We start from the raw sequence: 23,363 nt of genomic DNA, 5'->3' as shown, positions 1-23,363 counted from the left end.
AAATTAGCGTTTTGTTTACTTTGTAGAAGAGACGATAATTTATTGTTAGACTGAACTGCTACAGTTTTAAGTATTAGAATAAACCAGGTTACTTAGGACAGTTAAGAAAAGAACATAATTATCAAAATACCTGAACAACTAACATGGAGAAAAGTGCCTAAGTTATCAGCCCCACACAGCCTGTAAAAATCCCAACATGATAAATCCTAGCAAGATCTGTGCAGGCTCATGGGGACAGATGCAAAAAGCCCAGGTATTGAGATTATCCACTCTACAATCTTTCACTTGGGTAAAACTAAGTCTTTAAGGATGTCCCTAAAGAGAATTCTCACACAGGCAAGGCTTTGAGGAGAGAGAAAAGAGATAGTGTACAATTACTAAATGCAAACCAAACTGTGTCCCAAGTTATCAGTCACTCAGTTTGGAGTGCCTGACATGACTGGTCTCTTCATTAAACATTATTACAACCCTGTTTCTTCTTGCTCTAAGTTCTGATACTGCCATAGATGAAATTCTGCTAATAAAGTTCAAAGACTTTCCAGCTTCACTTTTCTTAGTATGATGAGCTGATTTACCCACTTGAAGCTTCAGATAAAAAGGCACATTCAAATAATCAATGATTATTCAATTCACATAAAGTCAAGAGGAATTTCATTCCAACTTGATAATCTTCCCAGTAAATGATGTGTATTTTGAATTACAGTGCTATCTGTCAGGAGAAAGCAGATTGAAAAATGGAGGGGGAGATTTATATATAGGATGGGAGAAAGAAGGAACTAACACTAAGCTATTCATTTCTCTCCACTATAAAATACATCAGTTTGAAGTAATTTCCTTTCAATTCTTCCTCCAAATGTAAATCTAAATCCTTCGAAAAATACTCTGTATGAGCACTAACTATTTTGAAGTGCTGTTTAACTATGCCAGTCAAGAAAATTCTTTAAATTTCTAAGTCAAGTGTCACTCATTGCATGCATTTCATTTTCAGGGTGTCTGGATGGCCAAAATCTCGAGTTAAACAGGCAACTATTAAATGATAAATTAGATCAGCTGGCAATATCTCATGCATACACTTCTCAAAAGGAAAGACCTTCTTGTAGTTAGCCACTACTCAAGGTTTTCTACTAAACAACACAAGTAGCAATCGCCTCAAATGCAGCTGAGCAAACTCCTATTGCATTTGCAGATCCACAGGGCAGCGTTTTGAGTGGTGCTCTATGGTACAACCCCCAGTCCTGGCTCCACAGCACACATTCCAGATACTCCAAGAAAGCGCTGTACTCCACACAGAGCACACACTGTCCTGACTCCCCAGCCTCCCCAACTAGATTCCCCTAGTTTACTGAACCCCAAATGAAACGTAGGGACACAGGAATATTTTAAGGAAACTTGAAACATTTTAAACGCTGCAGACTCAGTTTTCTAAGTAGGGGGGTATGGTGTAGGAGTGTTGTCACCACCTGAATGCTTAAGACCTACAGATGGAACCATCTGGAATCATCCCTGCCAAAAGCTAGTAATAAATGGCTTTCAGAAAATCCTGTGTCCAACCAATCAAAATAAAAATACCCCTTTTGCGTATATGACTAGTTTACTCAGAAATTCTCTCGGGGTATTTTTGTCACTACAAGGACCTGTGAACACTCCAGTTCACAACAGAGCCATGCATGATAAAAAGGCTGAAGAGAAACAACTGCTACAGCTGCTGTAAACAGAAAGGAGTGGATTTCTGAGGAGGAGGTTGCCATGTCACACATTAGAAGAAGAGATTGAGACAAGCTGCTCTGAGCAAAATTAGAAACCAGCTTAAGAAGGCAGCAGCCCTGATGAAGGTAAATTGAAGCCTCACATTGGATTTTCATTGTGTATGAGTAACCTTCACATTTATGTCAAAAACTGAAATAAGAGAACAAGCCTTTCAGTAGCTAATATTGAATTTCAGCAAGTGTTTGGGCAGAAACTGCTAATGCAGAAAAGCAAGGTCAAGGCATTCTGGTTTGTGCTCAGTTTCACATGTTCTCTAAACACAGGAAGCCAAGAACCCTAGCCTGCTTCAGCTGATCACTGTAAAAGATTGAGATGATGGAGTCATAAGACCTTTTCATCAGTACAGTCATGGTAGCAAAGTTATGAAAACTATTAAGTAAGAACCCAAACATGTATCTGGTGCTTTAGTTCACATATTGCCCTCAAGTCTGATTAACAGAAGATTCAGTCACCTTAGAATATCAAATAAGCTGGAAGAGAAACAAAATAATCATGGTAATATGAAGCGCTATCAATCGATCTAGAGATCACAGTTACAAAAACACCCCAAAGAAAACCCCAAACTACCATTTCATCATTTGTCAGAACCAGAGCACCAGTTCCTAGAGAGACCAGAAATGGTACTTAAATCCAATTGTTTACAAAAGCATCTGAGTAGTTTTTAGTAATTAAATCAAGTTTACATTGAAATATAAAGGTCCACTGCCAAAGTCCCTTTTCCACTGTTCTCAATAGCATGTGTCTAAAGTCCAAGTAAGCAAAAATGCTCCAAAATACTGTCATTCACTCGGCCTTTTTGGACTTGTTTTATCCATAGAGGTAACTTTGTGCAACCTCAAAGTAGTAACATCACAAATGGAACTGTCCAAATAACCACAACTGCATCTAGAAGACAACAGAACCTTTGGGGTTGGAGGGGACCTTAAATGCCCAACCCCATGGGCAGGGACACCCTCCACTAGACAGACTGCACGAAGTCCCATCCAACGTGGTCTTCAACATTCCTAGGGAAGCATCCACAGCTTCTCTGGGCAACTTGTTCCAAGGGCCTCATCACCCTCACCGTAGAGTTTCTCCCCAATATCTAAAAGAAGTGTTAGATTTATATTAGCTTAAGGCCATTCTATCACTACATACCCTTGTAAACACTCCCTCTCCAGCTTTCCTGTAGGCCCCTTTAGGTACTGAAAGGCTGCTCTGAGGTCTCTGAACAAGCCCAACTCTCTCAACCTGTCTTCATAAGAGAGGTGATCCAGCCTTCTGATCATCTTCATGGCCCTCCTCTGGACTCACTGAAACATGTCCATGTTGTCCTTCTACTAGGGACCCCTGAGCTGGACCAGTGCTCCAAGTGGAGTGTCACCAGAGCAGACAGATGGAATCACTTCCCTTGACATCCTGGTCACAGAGTTTGATGTAGCAGGATACAGTTGGCTTTCTGGGGTGCAAGCATATATTGCTGACTCATACTGAGCTTTTCATCCACCAATACACTCCAGTCCTTGTCTTCAGGGCTGCTCTCAATCCATTCTCCTCTGATTCTGTAGTTGAGCTTGGGATTGCACTGACCCATGTGTAGGAACTTGCACTTGCTCTTGCTGAACTTCATGCAGTTTGCATGGGCCAATTTCTGAAGCTTGTCAAGGTCCACCTGGATGGCATTCCCACCCTCCAGCATGTCAACAGCACCACACAACTTGGTGTTATCTGCAAACTTGCTGAGGGTACATGTGATCTCACTGTCCATGTTGCTGACAAAGATGTCCCTGAGAAACACTGTTTTGTTTAAACATGAGTTCTCTACAACTCAGCAGCAGAGTTAAGGTTTATGGTTCCTTTTCCAGTCATGAGAACTTCACCAGACTGCCACAGCTTCTCAAATATGATGGAGAGTGGCTTAGCCACTTCATCTGCCAGAACTGTCAAGACCCGGGATGCATCTCGTCAGGTCCCATGCACTTGTGCGCCTTCAGGTTCCTTAGGTGTTCTCGAACCTCCTACAGGGGTTGTTTCTTCATTCTCCCAGTCCCTGCCTTGGCCTTCTGTGACTTGGGCAGTGTGGCTAAAGCAATTGCTGGTGAAGCATGAGGCAAAAAATTCATTGAATACCTCAGTCTTTTCTATATCCAGGGTCAACTGGTCTTTTTTTCTTCTGGAGAGGGCCCATGTTTTCCCTAGTCTTCCTGTCGTCACCAATGTACCCGTAGAAGCTTTTCTTACTGCCTTTGACATCCCTGCACAGATTTTATTGTCAGGGCTTTAGTTTTCCTAATCTGATCCCTGGCTGCTCACAGTTTCTCTCCATTCCTCCCAGGCTACCTGCCCTTGCTTCCACCTTCTGTAGGCTTCCTTTCTGTGTTTGAGTTTGTCCAGGAGCTCTTTGTTTATCCATGCAGGCCTCCTGGCATTTTTACCTGACTTCCTTGTTGTTGGGATGCATCACTCCTGAGCTTGGAGGAAGTGATCCTTGAATACTAACCAGCTGTCTTGGGACCCTCCTCCCTCCAGGGCTTTATCCCATGGTACTCTACTGCGCAGATCCCTGAATAGGCCAGAGTCTGCTGTCCCAAAGTTCAGGGCAGTGAGCTTCCTGTGCATCCTTGAACTCCACCATTTCATGGTCATTGCAACCAAGGCTGCCCTTGAGCTTCACATCAGTCCCTCCTTGTTGGTGAGAACAAGGTCCCAGCATGACACTGCTCCTTGTTGACCCCTCTATAACTTGAAGGAAGTTATTGTCAATGCCCTGCTGTGCTGTCCCTGCAACAGTTATCAGGGTGAAGCCCCCCATGAATGTGAGGCTGCTCCTATATATCTACAGAGGGTCTCATCGACTTAGTCTTCCTGGTCTGGTGGCCTGTAGCAGACCCCTATTATAGTGTCACCTGTCCCTGTCCTCCCTTTAGCCCTGAACCATAAAGGTCTTGGTTGGTTTCTCATCCATCCCCAGGTGGAGCTCCCTGCACTCCAGCTGGTCACTGACAGAGGGTAACACCCCAGCCTCATCTCCCCTGACTGTCCTTCCTAAAGAGCCTGCATTCCTTCCATTCCAACACTCCAGGCATAGGAGCCACCCCACCATGTTTCGATGATGCCAATAAGCTCACAGCTCTGCAGGCATGTGCATATCTCTAACTCCTCTCTTGTTTATTCCCAATGCTACCGTGCCCTTCAATAAGCAAATGCATTAAGCTGACATAGTTTAAATCATTCTCTGCTTTCACATAGGAGAGAAACAATTTTAACTTAACATGAAACAATGGAAAGAAAAAATAAAATGGTAACTTAAACCTAACAAATCCTTCACCTTCTGAAGACAAACATGAAAAATATTTTTAGGAAAGCAAAGAGTATACAAGACTGGATCTTCTCCTGACTTACTAATTTTAATATAATCCCATCTTTACTCTTCATCTGGTTGGTGAACTTCTATTTGCAATTAAGATGTTTTGCATAAAAATGCTGTGTCCTGTAACAGAACATTTCATACTTTTGTCTAATGTAGACAGCCCAAGAAGACTTCAAATGAAGTTTACAAGGTCAACTTGAACTTAAAGTTGAAAGGCAAAACATTATGTGAAGTGAGGACTGCAAGGTATGATTACAAGCAGGAACAAAGGTGAAAAAAGGAGGGAGGAGGAAAAAAGGCAGCAGGGAAAAATTACAAACCAAGCAGCAGCCAGAACACACCACCCTAAATACAGGAGGATGATGCGAGTGTATTGTAATGCTATTTTGCTATTCTCATTCAGTGCTGTGTGTGTTTCCTGAAATAGCCAAGAAGAAAGCACTTCTCATTTAACACTTTTCAAAAGGATGAAGATTGTTTCTTTACAGAACATCTTGCCAAATTGCAGGCCCTCTGCCCCAGCTCATTCAGATCTACAGCATTTACCAATATACAACTATTCCTGAGCTCTGCTGGCATGCGGAATGTCCCAGGCAAGCATCTAACTTGGCAAGTGTGATGGAAAAGTGTCTTGCTATCAATCACATAACTTGTGAAAGCAGCAACTGAAAGACCCTACAAGAGGAGCAAAACCAAGAGAAAATCCTCATCCCTTTCAAAAATCCAAGTGAAACCTGGGTAAGTACTACAACAGACGCTAAGTCATAACTTTCTCTAAATGTCACTTAATCAGTTAAGCATATACTGTATACTGTCTATGGAAGATAAAATAATGAAACATACCTATAAAGTAATGCATAAAGATTTATGCATTTTTCTCTAAATTATTAGAAACTGGTATTTTAAAGTGTACACTGTATTTTTAAGTTGCAAAACCTTTCCCGAAATGCGACCCATAGCGCTGATTTTTCTGAGTAACATTTAAATTTTTTAACCACAAAAACTACTAGAAAGAGACTCTAATTTCTTACATAAATTACCAATTCATACTACAGTAATTACATTTCAATTCAGGGTTTTCTACAAAGGATTCAAGAAAGTGACCTATACTCACAATTTCATATATTTTCCATTGGATACACTATAACAATGTAACATCCCCTTTATTCCAATCCCAACCACAAAAACCTTTTTAACAATTAAACAAAGTACTGAGAAAGACATGTACTGACAAACAAAAAATAATAAAATGATGGTCAGAAGTGCTAGGAAAGAGCAGCAGTACTACAATTTTCCTTAAGGAAGGAAAGAACTATACAACTTTCTAGAATCAATGTACATTATAAAGAATTAATAAATAATAGAAAGAGGGTACTTAGAGGCAATGAAAATTCTGAAATTTTGAAAAATTGTCCTGATTTTGGCAGAGAGAGGGTTAGTTTGCTTCCTAGCAGCTGGTATAGTGCCGGGTTTGGCATTTAGGATGAGAAGAATGCTGGTAACATGCTGATGTGTTTTCAATTGGTGCCAAGCAGTCAAGGACTTTTCAGCTTCTTGTACTGCTCTGCCAATGAGAAGACTGGGAGTGCCCAAGAAGCTGGGAGGGGACATGGCCAGGACAGCTGACCCACACTGGCCAGGGGGATATTCCATAGCACATGATGTCACACTCCCTACATAACTGGTGTGGGCTGGGAAGAACTTCAGCTTCATGAACTAGCTGGGTATCAGCTTTGGTTAGTGAGAAATTGTGCTGTGCATTACTTGTTTTGCATATCCTTTTATCATCATTATTATTGTATTTCTGTATCTCAAACCATGGGTATTTCCTTTTTTTTTTTTTCCCCTTTCCTATTCTCTCCCCCATCCCACTGGAAGAGGGAGGAAGTGAGTGAATGGCTGTGGTGGTTTTAGCTGCCTGCTGGGTTAAACCACAACAAAAATGCATAATACAGTGAACAGGGTCACCTGAATCTGAGGTCACAAATAAGACAATGTAAATGCTTTATACTTAGGAACCAATTTCCTTCTTTTGGAAGACTCTCTTTATATCCTGTACGTCATTGACTGCAATAGCCAACAATCAACCTCTCAGTAGTCAATAGTAAGTTAATATATGGAAATCAGAAAGTAATCAGCCTTGCAAGATAATGAAGGGCTCTCTGGTGTTGAAGTTATTCTGAAGCAGTTTTGTCATCTGCCTCTGGAAAAGTAGGGGCACTGAGACAGGCTACTGTCTTAGATGCTACTCTTTTTCCACATGATGAGACCATCCTACACTGCTGTAAAATACACTGTAGTGGGAGAAAGAATATCACTGCAGCCTTACTTTTTCAGACTGGCACTGCTGCAAATCAGGTTGATTCATCATTTATAATTTTGAGAAGAAAAAGAAAAAAGTAGAGGAAGAAAAAAGCTATTCCAATTCCACAAGGAAAACAAACACTAGAAAGGAGACTGAGTTTTAAGGCCAAAGCACATATAGTAGACATGATGATGAAAAATGAGGAATCTTCCTCCAGAAATACACAGTGAAATTTAACACAAAATAGTAGTTAGAATGTCACAACATATACATGCAGATGGCAAACTTCTGAAGAAAACTGGCAAAGACATCTCTAAAACTCAAATTGGAAAATGTTACCTATTACATCACTTTATGTAACAGCACAAACACATGCCAACATGCACAGGTACCACATAAAACCCCAAAAGATGTTGGCATTTGGAAGAAAGTTCTGAATACATACTTCTCTTCACATACAGTATATACGATTTTAAAAAGTTTTGGTATTATATAACGCCATAGATCAGTTCATCACATTGCCATAACAAACTTAGTCACTGTAATGCCACCTGCTTTTTGTTAGGGAACATTTCAGTATGTAGAAGGGAAAAATGAAGGGGAAAAAAAAACAACAACAAAAAACAGAGTGCAAAATAAAATTAATTCCAAGGTAGTAAATACCAGTGTTATGTGTGGCACACTGAACTCATACAGACAATCTTACTGTTTAGCAGTTTCTACAGTAAAAAAACAACCAAAAAAACCCACATAGAAAAAAGTTATGGGGGCTATAAAACAAATAATCCATGAAGCATCACACCGCCAGTCATACATGACGCACCAAGGCGTTATATAATAGCAAAATCAACCTTAACTTACAAGGAACAATGTTAAAAATATGTTCTGGGATTGGGGTGTGTGATTATGCTGTTTGTATACATATCCTGGTTACAACTGGGATGGAGTTCATTTTCCTTTTGCAGTAGCACTGTGCTTTGGATTTAGGATGAGAGTAAAGTTGATAACACACTGATGTTTTCAGTTGTTGCTAGGTAGTTGTAGTGTTTACACTAAGTCAAAGACTTTTCAGCTTCTCATTCCCTGCCAGGTGCACAAGAAGCCTGGAGAGCCCAGCCAGGGCAGCTGACCCAGGCTGGCCAGAAGGATAGTCCCTGCCATATAACGCTCTGTGTAGAGACTGGGGAAGCCAGCCGGGAAGTGCAATTGCTGCTCAGAAACAGACAGCATCAGGGGTTTTATTGCAGGTACTGAACGACTACATTTGAGCATCATTTGTTTTATATATTATTACTCTCTTCCTTTATTGTCCTAATTAACTGTCTTTATCTCAACCCATGAGTTTTGTTTTTCCCCCCCCTGTCCCACTGGGGAGGGGGCAGGGGGAAGTGAGGAGGGAGTGTGAGGTGGACAAGATGCTGCATGATGCTTAGTTACCAGCTGGGGTTAATCCACAACAATGCATAACTAAGGCCATATTACTTTTTTAGTCATTCATATACAAAACTACAGATCTCCAGCACAGCCTAAGCAGCCATGGAAATTATTTTAATACATTTTGGAGCTTATTTCATTCACTAACTGCTTCAATTTCAGACTTATGACTTCTTAACAGTTATTTTTCCATTGCAGTAACTGCCACAAAACTGAAGTAATTATTCCAGCCTTGCAAAACTCTCATGAAAATTTATTTGACCAGGCACCAAATGTATTTCTCATCTCTTACCAAGATAAACATGAAAATGATAATGGAATAAAGTTAGCAGTTTACCAAGATCATAGTTTGAACAAACAAGGTTTCACAGGGCTGCAATACACGTTTTGATAGCGTGTGTGTACTTGTGTAATACTTGAATACCATTCATCAACATTTTATGTATTGCATTTACAAGATTGCTGTGTTCCCCTTACCCTTAACTGGTACTGTGCAACACTTCCTACAGAACAATGCAAGCATGGAAAAAATGAATAACCAGTCTTAGTAACCCCTCCGAGTTATATACCCTCTCATTTCTTTGGTGCAAAGAGTGGATGTTGGCTTTGCTACTCCTATTAAAAAGAATCAGAAATGAAGGCAGCTGAGAGACTGCGTCCAGAAATGATGGTTTCAGGCACTAGGAATCATAATTCCAATGAAAAGCCATAAAGGAAAACCTGACACAATACCTAGAAGTATTTCTGTACTGCTGTGATTTTTTTTCCTTAACCAAACAGTTAACAGGGTATATAACAAACACATATATGCATGCATGCACACACACATCTCTAACTCCTGTAAGGTAAAACATCTATCTTGTTTCTCCAAAGCCCACTGACAGTGTCCCAACAATATTATGTGGAATGGCCATCTTGGATGATGACAGATCATCTTATTATCAGTAAATATATTTTATTTACAGTGCTTTTCAGATCAGTTTTATGCAGCTTTCAAAAGCTATTATTCTGGTGTAATGACATCATTGGTAAGATTGTTTTAATATTCCTCTCAATTTTTTGGCCCAAAATGATAAATTGGAGCCTACAAAACACAGTATATTCAAAACTGCTCTCAGTAACTGGGGGTGATTTAAGGAACACAAATATGGACTCGAGGAAAGACAAATCACATCAAAAATTAATTAAAAAAAAATCCGAAAAATTCCCAACAGGACATCATGTTGCTGAACTGGGTTGCTGTTGTAAGGAACAGAGTTGAAATGAATCCATTCTTGCATGACTTTTAAACCGTGCTGCTTCTAACATCTTTATAATTAAGACTTCTAATTAGTCTATGGTAAAAGTTCCACCTCACAGTTGAGAACCAGCTGCATTTTAAACTGCACAACCATAACCCCAGGGTCAGAAACAGAAATCAAATATCCCGTTTTACATATATAATTATGTATGTTTATTTTCAGTGACAAAACCATGAAATGCAAGGAAACATATTCATCAATAATGCTTCAACAATATAGAATTAATAGCTGCTTATAAACTGTAAGCTGACATAGCCACTTTGTTCACATTGTTTCCCAACAGACATTCACAAAGTTTGTTACACATTCCAAAGTGAAGGGATAGGAGTTATAAATGTACTTTATTAACATTTTACCAAATGAATTTCCAATAGTCAGCAAAATAGCTAAAATTAAACTATAGTTGAACCAAACGAATCAAGGCATGTCAGAAACAATGGGAAATGGATAGGACACTGTTGGATATTAAAAAAACCCAAACAAACCACCCTAATAGTAGCTGAAAAGGTAAAATGGAGAGATGAAATTTAGACTGAAAATAATATTTATTCCGTAAGAGGATAAGGTGCACCTGGAGCGGGGAACAAGGAAGAAAAGACTATTCACCTTATCTGGCGTTTAATAAATATAATGTAACCACTCTTGAACTTTATGTGAGCCAGTTTTAACACTTCCAACCCCATTCAAATTTGTTTACTGTTATTTTATGTCACAATATAATAAAGGTTGCTTTCATATATTCCCTCCGTGTACCATAGCTATATTTATATATAATATATATAAATCTTGTATCTATAACTGGGATTCATAATAAAATACTTAAAAACCATTCTTATATAATTAAAAAAAGCCTTTGCCTCTGTAACAGTAACAACCCTAATACATCAAAAGTGCTTGTCATGAGCATTGGTAAAATGACTGGGACTGCATAATAGGCCTTACATTTCTGTGTGTGCAGGAGAAAGTTGAACTTGAGAGACTAACACAAGTGAGATACCACCTCCCACATCCCTGTGGCCATTTCTTTTGAAGCAAGAAATAGAGGAAGGCCGAAAAAGGAGCAGCAGTCATACTGCAAATCATACATCCAAGCTACTTACTGGAAACTTTGACTATACTGACCTGAACAGTAAGCAACTATTGAGTAGCTGTACAGTTCAGGATAAGACAAAAGAGATGCACCAGACTAATAACACAATAAAGCCAAGAATACGCTCAATTTCAAAGCATCCTTCCAATGGTATTTTGACACTGTGCATAATGGAGCTCTTCAGGGGGCACAGAGAAGGTACATACAGTGAGGAACATTTACCTTCTACACTTCCCACACTGCAAATCACAGTACCTTACAATGAGGATCAATTAGTTAGATAGTAATAAAAATTAAAAAAAAATAACATACTGTAAGATACTGTGCCATCTTCATCAAAAATAAAAATTAGGGTACTCCTTGACATAACAGCAGAGATTTCCAAACTTAGCAAGAAAAAGCACAGGAAAAAAAGTTCAGGATTCACAGCAGCAGTACCAAAGCTTCATTATGAAAATTAGATTAAAAACTAACTAGACGTGTAAGTACTATGTAAGGTTACAGTAATTCCCCACTGTTTTCAGGATCATGGAATTTAATCAATGACATGGCAGCTGTTATTAAAAAATTTATTTAGTTGATTTGGTTATGATTAAGTGCTGGGTCTTTTGCAAGAGAAATACTTTTATTTTAGGAGAAGATCTCATTAGAAAATTCAAGAGTGATAGATAATAGATTTGTTATATTTGTTATATTCAGATTTTTAAAATGAATTTTAAATAATGATTAACAATTTTGTAATAATTTTACGGCCAAAGTCTGAATTTAAGTTTAGACAAACTTAACCTGTTGGTTCATGAACATGCTTCACCTATAATGGAACAAAAAACCCCCTCAGTCTTCCTGCTGTTTAAGGTTCTCTATTGATACTGCTACTGAGGAGTCCAATTCATGTCCACCTTGATAGAATTCATTATGTTCACACAGAATAACTTGTACTGCAATGAATACTTGAAACTCTCTCTCAGTAAAAAAAAAAAAAAAGGCCCCCTGCTCCCCATATTGCTGTGTATACTGTATATGTAGCTAAAGGTGACTTTTCAAAAGCAGCAAAACACCTATTTGGTTTGCCTACTTCAGCTTTTCTGAAAACAGAATACAAGTAGGAAAGGTGCATTTAACACTTTGGGTGAGTGGGGGAACAGGAGAACGGGAGAAAGGCTTTTTCAGTTTTCTGGAAGGTTAGAAATATGTTCTATGAATTAGAATTAATTTAAATATTAGCAGAAAGCTTAGTCAACACTGACACCTGCTTTTGTAAAGCATTAATTACTTCCAGTCCAAACCAGGAATACTATTTCTCATTTAAAAAAAAAAACAAAACCAAAAAACAAACCATCAACAAAAAACTAAACCAAACCAAACAAAAAACCCAACCCAAACAAAAATCTCCCATACCAAAACAAAAAGCTAGTAATACTGCAGTCAGTAGCTTTGAAGTATCAGGTTCCAACTGAAGGCAATAAGAGGACATTGTACAGTTGGTGTCAATAGGATTAGAATTTAACAAATGAGAAGCCAAAAGCGTCCAGTTATGAGACAAGAGAATGGAAGTCAAGTTAGAAGCCAAATGATAATTAAAAAGAATCATAAACTTGCCCAGATCAGACACGAGTCCCTTTTTCAATTTAAATCACCAACTAGACTTGCGTTAAGGAATGAAACAATCAGCAATATGCTGTTACAGTAAGTTATCTAGATGCAGCTACGATCAGAGCAGGGCATGTGGTCAGTATGACCACAGTATGCAGCAAGAGGGAGCAAAAAAGAATCATCTGCTGGCAACACCACCTATTTCTGCAAGATAAGTGTTCAACACCAGTATGTTAGAACAAGCAACTACCTGAGACAAAGACTGGAATATTTAAAAAAAATAACATAAAAAAAAACCAACTACCAAACCGAAACCCAACCATCTTGGTCAAAATTTAGAGTAGTTATTTTCAAACAAGAAATTAAATTTGCAAGTCTGTCTGAATTATTAATTCTACAAAATCTTAAAATTTGGAAATCTGTTACTGTAAAATACCCTAGAATAAGTTACTGCACAGTTCTCCTATATCTTGACAACTGTTTGGCCATTATTTTTTCAAATTTTCTTCTTTCTACCATTAAAAAGGATTATTTTCTTTACAATTTCCATTTCATTTACTATAGGCTTGACATAATTACAATCCTGGATATGTGATTTCCTTCCTCAATGCTGCAACTATGAGAAATGTGTGACTGTGAGGCAGTAATGTTTATATTAAAATATACATCTGATGAACTAGCTCCACCATTCTAACAACAGCAAATAAACGTCACTGTAAACACAATACATAAGATAAATACAGCATTTTTAGAACTTTTTAGTCTTTAACATTGACCATCAGAAAATGGAACACTCTGGTCTGGTCTTATACTATTAAAAATTAATGCAGTAAGTGTGAATAACCTACCCAAGGCCACAAAGGTAAACATTATCAACCAAGATAAAAATTCCAAAGTTCAGGCATCAAGTCCTCTGTGCAGACTATTACAAAGTGATAAATATCCTTCAATATTTGAAAGCCTTTTTAATCAAGGAAGTTCTCTGTAGACTTTAAGAGTTTATCATGGTCAATTTGTTATTTCAGCTGGGATTTTTCTTTATTTTGTCCACAGCTGAGTAACACACACACTTTCAGTGAAGTCCTTAGTGGGATGAACCATGCATGTGAGGGGCGCATGTGCATACACACACATTTCAAAAGGATGAAGCCATTCTTGTTTCATCTAGTTAAAACAATTTTAAATACTACCTGTTTCTTCAATTTTTATTTACAGGAAGATCTCAATTGGTCAGAATCTCTTATGAAGATCATGACATCGAATAGCAGAGACAAACCAGGAGTTAGATTCTCAGTGTGAGTCATTAAAAATGAACTATGACTAATTTGTAATTATTTTTAATGAATGTCCCTTTTAAATGACAATTTAGTTTCTATAACAAATTAGAACTTTTAACTTGTAAAAATCTCCATGAGAAAAATGTAATAATAAACCAAAAATAAAATTTCAATAGGGTTTGGTGGGGAAGAACAGGCTACATTTCTCGTGAATTATACTCTACTGACTATACTGCAAAGACAACGGGAAACGGAAGGGGTAGATGAGAGGAAGTACAAAACCACCTCTCACAAGACAAGCACATACAGAGACAACACTTTTTACTTGCCATTTAAGCAACAAACCTGTTCTCAACTGTTCTGAGAATGTTTTTGCCATTTCATACACAACTGAATAGATGCCAATTTTAATATAATTTGCATCAAACAGTGCCTATGGAGAACAGAATGACTGAAAACTTAGCCAGAAATATTAAACAGGAGAGGGAAAGACCTGCAATATGTATCTGTAGCTTACAGAGAAAATAAACTTAGAATTTTTAAGTATTGTTTTTAAAGGCACAATCCTCTGGTAGGTCTGATAACAATTTGAACAGAGAGGGTGACAGTGGTCAAGCAATTCCGGTGTTTTCATGCATATGTATATATTTGTAGTGTATCTGTCTACTTCATTCAGCTTCTACTTTCTCCATGCTCTTCAATAATCAAGTATTTGTTTTGTAGAATGCTACATTAGTGCCAGCAGGCACAAAATGGTATAATAAACACACTCTTCACAAAATATAAAAGCCATGCACTTCGTGAAGAAAGCATAGCTCTTCAGCTAAGTGGAAATTAGTATCTCCCTTTCATTTTTTAAAAATAGCTCTGCTCAGCCACTTTAAAGAGTCCCAGCTGCCACAAAAAGTCATACAAACTCCAAGCCCTGCTCTGTTTAAGTTTCTGTTCTATAGGTCACTTCAGGAGTGCGAACAGGATACTTCTTGCTGAACTAGACCGTAAGAAATTTCCTTAGTAGACCAAGTGAAAAAACAAAACTGGTAACTTTTTCATTTTAGCAATTAATTTGAAATCAGTTCCATTACAGAAGCATCAAGTCATTGGTTCTTGTTTTATCACACACTTTATAGAGACAGGTTCATTACAACAGCCTTGAAGGGGACCAGCAGTTAGGTTCCCACTGGCCACGTTTGTTGGGAGAAACACCTTAGAACAACTGTGGTTCAACAGGACTGAGCTTTTGGAATTCAGAGGTGGGTGTCCCTCAGGGGCTGAAGTCACAGAATTAGTGCCAGGTGGCATCACAGGTTTCTTAGGGAATAAAATTTTGCTTTGCTCTAGAACAACATGTTTTACAGAAGAGGCAGAGGCACCAGATATTGATTCTTTTATCACTTCATTTGGGATCTTGGCATATAGGTAATTGGGGGTGTTATTCTCCATTATATCTGACCAAGCCCTGTAGCGAACTTCTGCAGCTCCCCAGTAGTGTCTAATAGCAGACTCGGAGTGATGGCCTGTCACAGCCATTATTTCTCTAGGCCCCAGTCCTGCTTCACACAGTAGCTGGATGGTGGTAGTTCGGAGAGAATGATTGGTATAGCGTTGAGAGAGCCTGGCTGCCACACTTATCCTTGGCATCATGGTACTTAAGAAGTTCACACCCATTGGCTCTCTTTTGTACCAGATAGGCTGTTCTTGCATTTGCTCTGACGTTAGCTTTAAAGGATGTAGGTAAAAGGCAGGGGGCTCCGGAGGCAGCTTAGACAAATAAAGCTCCAAGGAAAAAACAGGACAGTTTGGGTCCCCTGGCATATCATACATTTTAGCCATTTTATGAGGATCTTCATTTTTTCCTTTGCCAGGATACCTAAACATAGCATATCGACGCCCATTCTTGTCCTTCTCAACAACAAAAGCATCTGGAGCCAAATCTCTTAAAATTTCCCTCCCTCGTTTGGCAAAATGCAACTGCAAATCAAACCACACCTTGTTGACAAGTGCCAGTGGACTGTGCAACCCCAGCACACCGGATTGTTTGATCTTACGCAAGTCCTCAGCAGCTATAGGGGGGTGGTGGCGAGTCTCATCCTTTCCCTGCATGCGCAGCATCTTCAGCACGCTCACAAATACCATGTTTGCACTAGCAAACTCTTTGTCCTTCATTAAGCAAATCTGACGATTATAAGGTGGCATTCTGAGATGCCGATTTAAGCCAGCACGTATTGACTTGTAGCTTGCCACGCTGTAGGTATTTCCATCATGATTCCTTACTGTGTAATAAAACTCTCTTAAGGTGTCATTGAGTTCATTTACTGGGACCAATTCAAAGCTAGGATCCTTGCCATTTTTGGCCAGCCATTGCTTTAATACGTTAGCTGCCCAGCCAGTCTGCTTGTGGGTGTTTTTGATGCTCTTAGCATCCTCTTCCTCTTCCTCCAAGCCAAAGAGGACATCCTCAGGGAAGTTAAAATTCGTCTGTGCTGCTTCTACCGCTTCTTTATTTTCTGATGAAGTCTCTTCCTGTTTCAACTGCTTTTCGAAACAATTGATCAAAGTTGTACCATCAAATATGCCACAGGTATACGGCACACAGCGAACTACTTTTTGTTCTGAGAGCTGTGAAGTGCGGAGTAATACATAATGTTTTGGGTTTTACACAACAAAAAGCAGGTGGCATTAACTGGATTTTTCAAATAATATGGCACGTCAATTCCATACCTCACTAGCCAATTAAAATACATCAGGTTCTTCTTTATTAACCATGGCATTACACATGCTATAACTGATTAGACTGAAAGCAAACCTAGAAACATACACTATAAACAGAAGACTGAAAACCGGAAAGCATCATGTGTCTTTTATTGCCCTCCTTGCTCACCTTTCATTGCTAAATACCACTATCACACAATCTGTTTTTCCAAAATCTTTTCCGGGTTTCAGGCTCTACCCAAGAAGAAAAATTCCAAAATAAGAATCTTATATGGAAAATTAAATCTTAAACCACAAATCTGTCATCCATTCTGGAACTGAATTTCCTACATATCAATTACTGACAAATGTTTTGATAGCTATAATCCACAGGTATCTTTGAAAAACGAAGTTCCAAACAACCATTCTTTATGAAATGCCTTAATAAAAAGGTAGAGTGAGGCACAGTTTATAGTCCATAATACTGGTTATCTTTGCCAGACTATTTCTGTGACGGGGGGAAAAGCAGAATCTTGTCCAGTATATTTTCTTCTTGCTTTGATATACAATTCAGATTTAACTGTACCTTGAAATACTATTAAATGTGGAAACTCTGACTAGAAAACAATATTTTTATTCCAGTTCACAGGACTGTAAGAGGTGTTTTATGAAACATATGGGTGCAGAAATAAAATTTATTATGCATAATTATAAATATCTTAATGTCAACCTTTAAATTTCAAAGCAAGTTCAACAAATCTTAGATGAGGAATCCAGAAGTACTGCAAGTTTTCCTTTATCATGAAGTAGTTACTCCTGAAGAAAGTTTATTTCCTTTTTTCCCCCCTCTATGACATATAACAATGAAATATTCAAACACTTCTTATTAACTTCTGGATTAGTGCGGAAATAAAAGTGCTGCAATACTTTTAAGAAAATATTTGCAGTTTTAAGTTCAAGACCTTCAGAGAAAAACTGGGCAGAGTTTGGACGTTAGCTCTGTTTGATAAAACACATTTTTAGTGTGCTCCTGAATTACTAACTCATCTAGTTACATAAATTCTCATCAGAAAACTTCTGACAAGATTATCAGAAGCTCACAGTCCAAGTAATACTTTGAATAATAAGAAGAAAAATACAAATGGACAGAAACTAGAAGGGAAGGCACAAAAGAAGAAACTAAAATTGTTTCATTATGAGAAATAAAGAACTTTTCTCCTGTGGATTGTAACTTTAGAATTTTATATAGAAACATAATCAACAACCTACCTGTGTTGTTCCTTCAGCAGTTCGCTTGTTTGCCGGAGTATCTGTTGGTGATTTGCTTGTCTGGTTTTCTGAGGGGTCAAGAAATTATTCATTTGCAGTATCTAATCGGTACTAAATACTGCTATCCACTATATAAAATTGGAGGCAATATTCAAAATTATTTGATAATAAGTATTATGTGGCACATTTAACATTTTTCAGCCCTAATTTTCAATTATAAATATTCAAGCTTGATTACTACCATTTTTCACCAGGAACAGAACATAAGGAAAAGCAAAATGACACTTCCCAGTCTAGAATCAGCACATGCTTTGTTTCTTGCAAGTCTGACAGTGTATTCAAAATATTTTATGACCAATTCCCTTGCCTATCTGAGGACAAAGCGTAACTCCAACCTCTACTCCCTCTGTAAGTAAAGTAACTAGATTTTAAGTTGAAAATAATTATTCAACATTTTTGTACAAAAAAATTTGACTGAATAATGGGTCACAAAATACAGAACAGATTTATTTGTTAAACATACCTCTACACTAGCAACTTCTGCTTAAGTTGCATGAATATTTGACCTAAAAATTGAAACCAAAATTCTCCCTTCAAATGAACCAGAGCATGCCAGCAACAGTGCTGGTCCAAAACAGTGTTTCAGTGCTGGTGAGAAAACTACTAGGGTATACATTAACCCCATGTGAGCTACAGAAAATGAAACACATTTTTTAGATTCCTACACCCTTTGTCAATGTGCCTGACCTGTCACAATCCTTTTTATGTAGCATTAAATTATTATATGAGCTTTAGAGCTAAAAATAAATATAAAACATGTATCTTTCCAACTCTACAGATGATTGATTTTAACATAGGTAACTCAGAGATGGGAAAAAGAAATAAAACCAATTCTAATACCAAGTTTTTCTTGAGTTCATTTTAACATTATACTGTGCCAAATGTGAAACTTGCTGTAATTTCAACTCACTTTTAAATCTTGAGGACATCTTAGGAAAAGAAAAATTCACAGTATGTAAAATAAGTAGCGCAGAGAATCATCATAGCATGGGCAGAGATGGAGAAAGTATTTTAAAATAGTTAATCTAGATAGTGTACTTGAACATTGTGTTCAGACTTGATTTTAAATACAATAGACGTACTACTGTGGAACTAGGTTAGTATTCAGTTGTGTGTAAGTGTTGTGAAAATTAAGTTAATCATTATACTTTCCTTTCAATATGTCTTTGCTTAGAAAGGCTGTAATATTTTGAGAGGCTGTATTAAAATAGTTGTTGATGGTAGAATAGGAGTTTCTGATTTTATGCTAGGAACAATGCAAATCAAGCAAAACAAAGCTTACAGAGCTGGTTGACTCCTAAGGAGAGATTATTTTCAACTATGGCAGAAAAATCTATGACATAAGCAATTCTGATGTTGAACATTTTTTTACAAAAGGTAACCCAACAGAAACACCTCAGTAAAATTAACAAATTTCCACAGGAGTGGAGCTTTGTGTTTCCCTTTTACAACTATTTTCCTTTCCCAGTGTCAATATTCAAGCATAACTTACCAACTCTGGGTGCTGTAACGGTGGGTGATTCAACAGGAGCTGTACTACTAAGTGCAGAGAGGGGAATCTTCATCTGTAGGGGGGTTCGACTGCTGGTAGCATTATGAAGTCCTGAAGTACCCACTGTGGGCAGAGAAGTCCTTGTGGCCTGGGCAACAGGATGTGTAGTAGGAATGGCCTGTACTGCCAATGTTGTGCCTATTGATCCAGCACTGCCTGGAGAGTTCCTTTGAATACCAGAACTGGGTCCAGATGGGCTGTTATTTGGTTTAGTTGGGTTAGTCGATGTCAAAGACACTGTAGTTTTGGTGAGGCTACCAACTGTAGATGCACTTTGTACAGAAATAAATTCAACGTTGCCTGACTGTTGGTTAGTAACCAAAGTCCCTGTGTGGCCTTGCAGGAGCTGAGGCTGGGATGACACTGCAAGAGGTACATGCAAGATTACGGGCAAAGACTGCAATGAGACAGACACTGACTGAGTGCTGCCACTGGGCACTTGGTTAGTGCCAACAACTGTAGCTGTATTAGCAGTGGGAATAACTGTTGTTGTCAAAGAGCTGGTGGAGGTCACTGGAGTCTGAGGCTTAGGATGTCCACTGACAACTGTAGAAGGAGTAGCAGGACTGGAAGCTGTCACTACACGCATACAAAAAAAGAGAGAAAAGAAGAACAGGAAAACTGAGTCAGTTTTGACAAACTTGCTTTGTATAGGTAGGACCTTGTATCCAGAAGGTTTGACCAAAAGCAACAACTGGTGTGTCAGAAAAAATACTTGCTTTTATATAGCAAAAGTTCAGGATTAAATCTAGGTATGAGGAGTACAACAAACCACATGAAAGCAGTATATATGCAAACTATGAGAGGATTCTGTACAAAAGATTCAGCATTCGTTATTAGGTAAGGTATTTTAAGACCAAGGATGGTGTTACTACAATTAATGTAATTAATGGTGGTTCTGATTCTACATCCCCCTAAAATTCTAATTTATGATTTTCATTTTTCAACTTGATTCTCTTAAGAAATGGGGTTTATGACTTCCTTTAGATTGCCGCTCTGTAGCCAATAACTAGAAGGGAAGATAACAGCATGATATGGCCTGTGAGCTGTGTTTCACCTCTTGGTAGCTGACAGACTGCAAATTTTGCTGTCATGCCAGGTAAGCAATCTGCTGAAGCATCTAATTTACCTACATGCTACACACATCCCTTAGATGGTAAACACACTACACAAATAAAAACTGAGACTGTGGAAAAGACCTAAAAATAATTATTTTTGCAGTCAGGAAAAAAAGGAAAGTCATAAAACCAAATTTTACTCTGTTCAGTTAGTTAAGTTACTTACTGGAAAGCAATAAAACTTGTTTTTGTAGTCTATAGGCAGTTTCTCACCTGCATTCACAGGGGTTTGAAAAGTCGCCAGTGCGTTCTCTCCTATATTCCTCTTTGACTCCAGCATCTGCCTCACTGTGCCAGCATTTCTATGGAATGAAGTTTCAGTCAGTATTTCTAAATGAGTCACACAAGTTATAATTATGAATAGTACAATGAAAAATATCCTCATTTTACAGCTATTCTTTTCACTGAGATTTTCTAAACCTTTTATTTTCTGGCCCCCACTCAAATTAACTTCGGATATTGCCCTACTTAAAAAAAAAGCAGAATTATTTGTAAATTTTGAAGTACTTGCACCAAGTTTGCCATTCACCATAAGAATTTTTCCTTCCTTGAAATAAAACTTCCATTTTTACCCTTTATTTTTTAACTACTGAAACAACGTTCATCTCTGTTTAGCTAAGAATGGGGATTCAATACTGTCTATGACTTTTGTGAAAGAAAATTGTATTTTCAGAATGAAGAGCAATGAAGGAAAAAGAAGAGCACTGCAACTAAAAAAAGAAAATATAGGGATTATCCATTATATTAGGTATTTCAAGTGCAGTACTGTAAATTTTAACATGATCACAGTGATGTGGTTTGCTTACCGATAGGTCACATTGCTTGTGCTTGCAGCTGTGTTTGCAGTCTCACTCACTGCTTTTGCTGGAGACTGAGACGCATTTGCTGAATTCTGCAGTGGGTGAGGGAAAAAGAAAAAAACAAGCATGTTTTACTTATATTTCATATTAATTCATTTCTTTGTGAGATAAACATTCAATGAAGCCAACACTGCAGAAGAAATTGACATATTTTACAACCCCCCCAAAACCTCTCCCGCATCCTCCCTTATTTGTATTAAGCATCTTGACTTCAAGTTTTTTTGATATGAGAATAAAAACTTCTTGAAAATTAATGGACTTTAAGCTTCCATTTTTTCACAATAATTAATCCAAAATACTCATTCTAGACACAAAGAATTCTTCTCCTCTCCCCGCTCCACCCACGACATCAAGGTACTGGAATTCACTCTGTACTCTTCATACTGAAGCAAATTATATCTCATTACATACAGTTTAAGGTACTTTCACACCACTAATGCCTAAAAAACGTTCTATACAAATGAGAATTACATAATATACGTTAAAACACTCTTCTTTCATATCAGTAGCCTTTAACCAAAAAAGACAAACCTACTTCGTTAACACCACTGAACAACCAGGACACATCTTTCTGTATATGAAATTTGTTTATTTTTCAACATAAGGTTTAGGCTAACTCCGAAAAGACAAATCTTGTTCTTACTTCCTGTCTTTTCTTCAAGTCCTCCCTGGCTGCTCCAAACCGCTTTGTCAATCTAGCAATTTTAGCCTGAATGGGAAGATGAAAACAAACAAAACAAACCATAAACATCCTCCCCAAGAGCCATCAGGTAAATTATACGAACTAAAATATACATAATTAAAACATCCAGTCAAAGGCTATTTTCATATCAGGGAAAACTGTTCTTCCTTGAAATACAACTGCATATTACTTCAGAGCAGCAGAAAGACACAAATGTGTATCACAATTAAGGTATCTTCGAGACAACTTGAATTACTTTCCTCCTTATTCACAACTGCACAAACAGAATCCATCTCGCAGAGATTCACACAATATTCTGCATGAATGAAAGCCACTGAAAGCACTGGACTGTTTTAATGCCTAATGTACCTAGCACATTGAAAAATGCACCCTTTTTTGCCTTTCATATTAACTACTCTTCCCCCATTTATCCTATCTTTCCCTCTCACTGATATACTATGTATCACACACACCTTACCATCAGCTTTGTTCTACTCTGTTTGATATTCAGGTGTCAGGTTCATTATCTTCTAAAGCACCATTCCTACATCTCGTCTTTTAATTCTTGTGCTTCCCTCAATATACTATTTGGTGACCATTCCTTCTGCAATTACCTCAGCATTACCAGATACTAATTTACCTTGTCTAGGTTGCAGTTCTGATGGCTGACTTATTCTGGAGGCAGTAGCTGTGCCACTCATTCTAAGCAGGTACATTTTATTTGTGTGTGTGTACAGAAACAAGAACCCAATACTTTTTACAGAGTCCTGAAAATACTAGGTTAGCACTAAAAGAAAGGAAGTTGTTTATTTTTTTAAAAAAATAAAAATCAGGGACTTTCACATATCACAAATTCAGAACTTTGTACCTAAAAGGGGCTGGTCTATTTAGAAACCTCACCTCTTTCACACATTTACAAAACAACATGGCAGGCTACAGTTACAGTCTTTCTTTAGCTACCTTTATATTTCAATTTCTGTTATCTTTTACAATGTAGACGTTTTTTGGAGCACCT

The 23,363-nt window shown here is 37.9% G+C and overlaps 1 protein-coding gene across 1 annotated transcript in view; it reads right to left on the bottom strand.

The window, feature by feature from the left end:
* ATF7IP (activating transcription factor 7 interacting protein) overlaps positions 1-23,363 on the bottom strand; it is a gene marked incomplete at its 5' end in the record, with an annotated part of 47,851 nt that overhangs the window by 13,959 nt on the left and 10,529 nt on the right. Inside the window, 5 exons of the mRNA XM_084269977.1 lie at positions 18,077-18,144; positions 19,629-20,267; positions 21,020-21,108; positions 21,613-21,698; positions 22,310-22,375. Of these exons, the coding sequence (XP_084126103.1) occupies positions 18,077-18,144; positions 19,629-20,267; positions 21,020-21,108; positions 21,613-21,698; positions 22,310-22,375 (948 nt within the window). The remainder of the gene's footprint in view (positions 1-18,076; positions 18,145-19,628; positions 20,268-21,019; positions 21,109-21,612; positions 21,699-22,309; positions 22,376-23,363) is intronic.

This window comes from Gallinula chloropus (genome assembly GCF_964237585.1).
Source record: "Gallinula chloropus genome assembly, chromosome: 1".
Taxonomy (NCBI): Eukaryota; Metazoa; Chordata; class Aves; order Gruiformes; family Rallidae; genus Gallinula; species Gallinula chloropus.
This window is presented reverse-complemented; position numbering and strand designations above follow the sequence as displayed.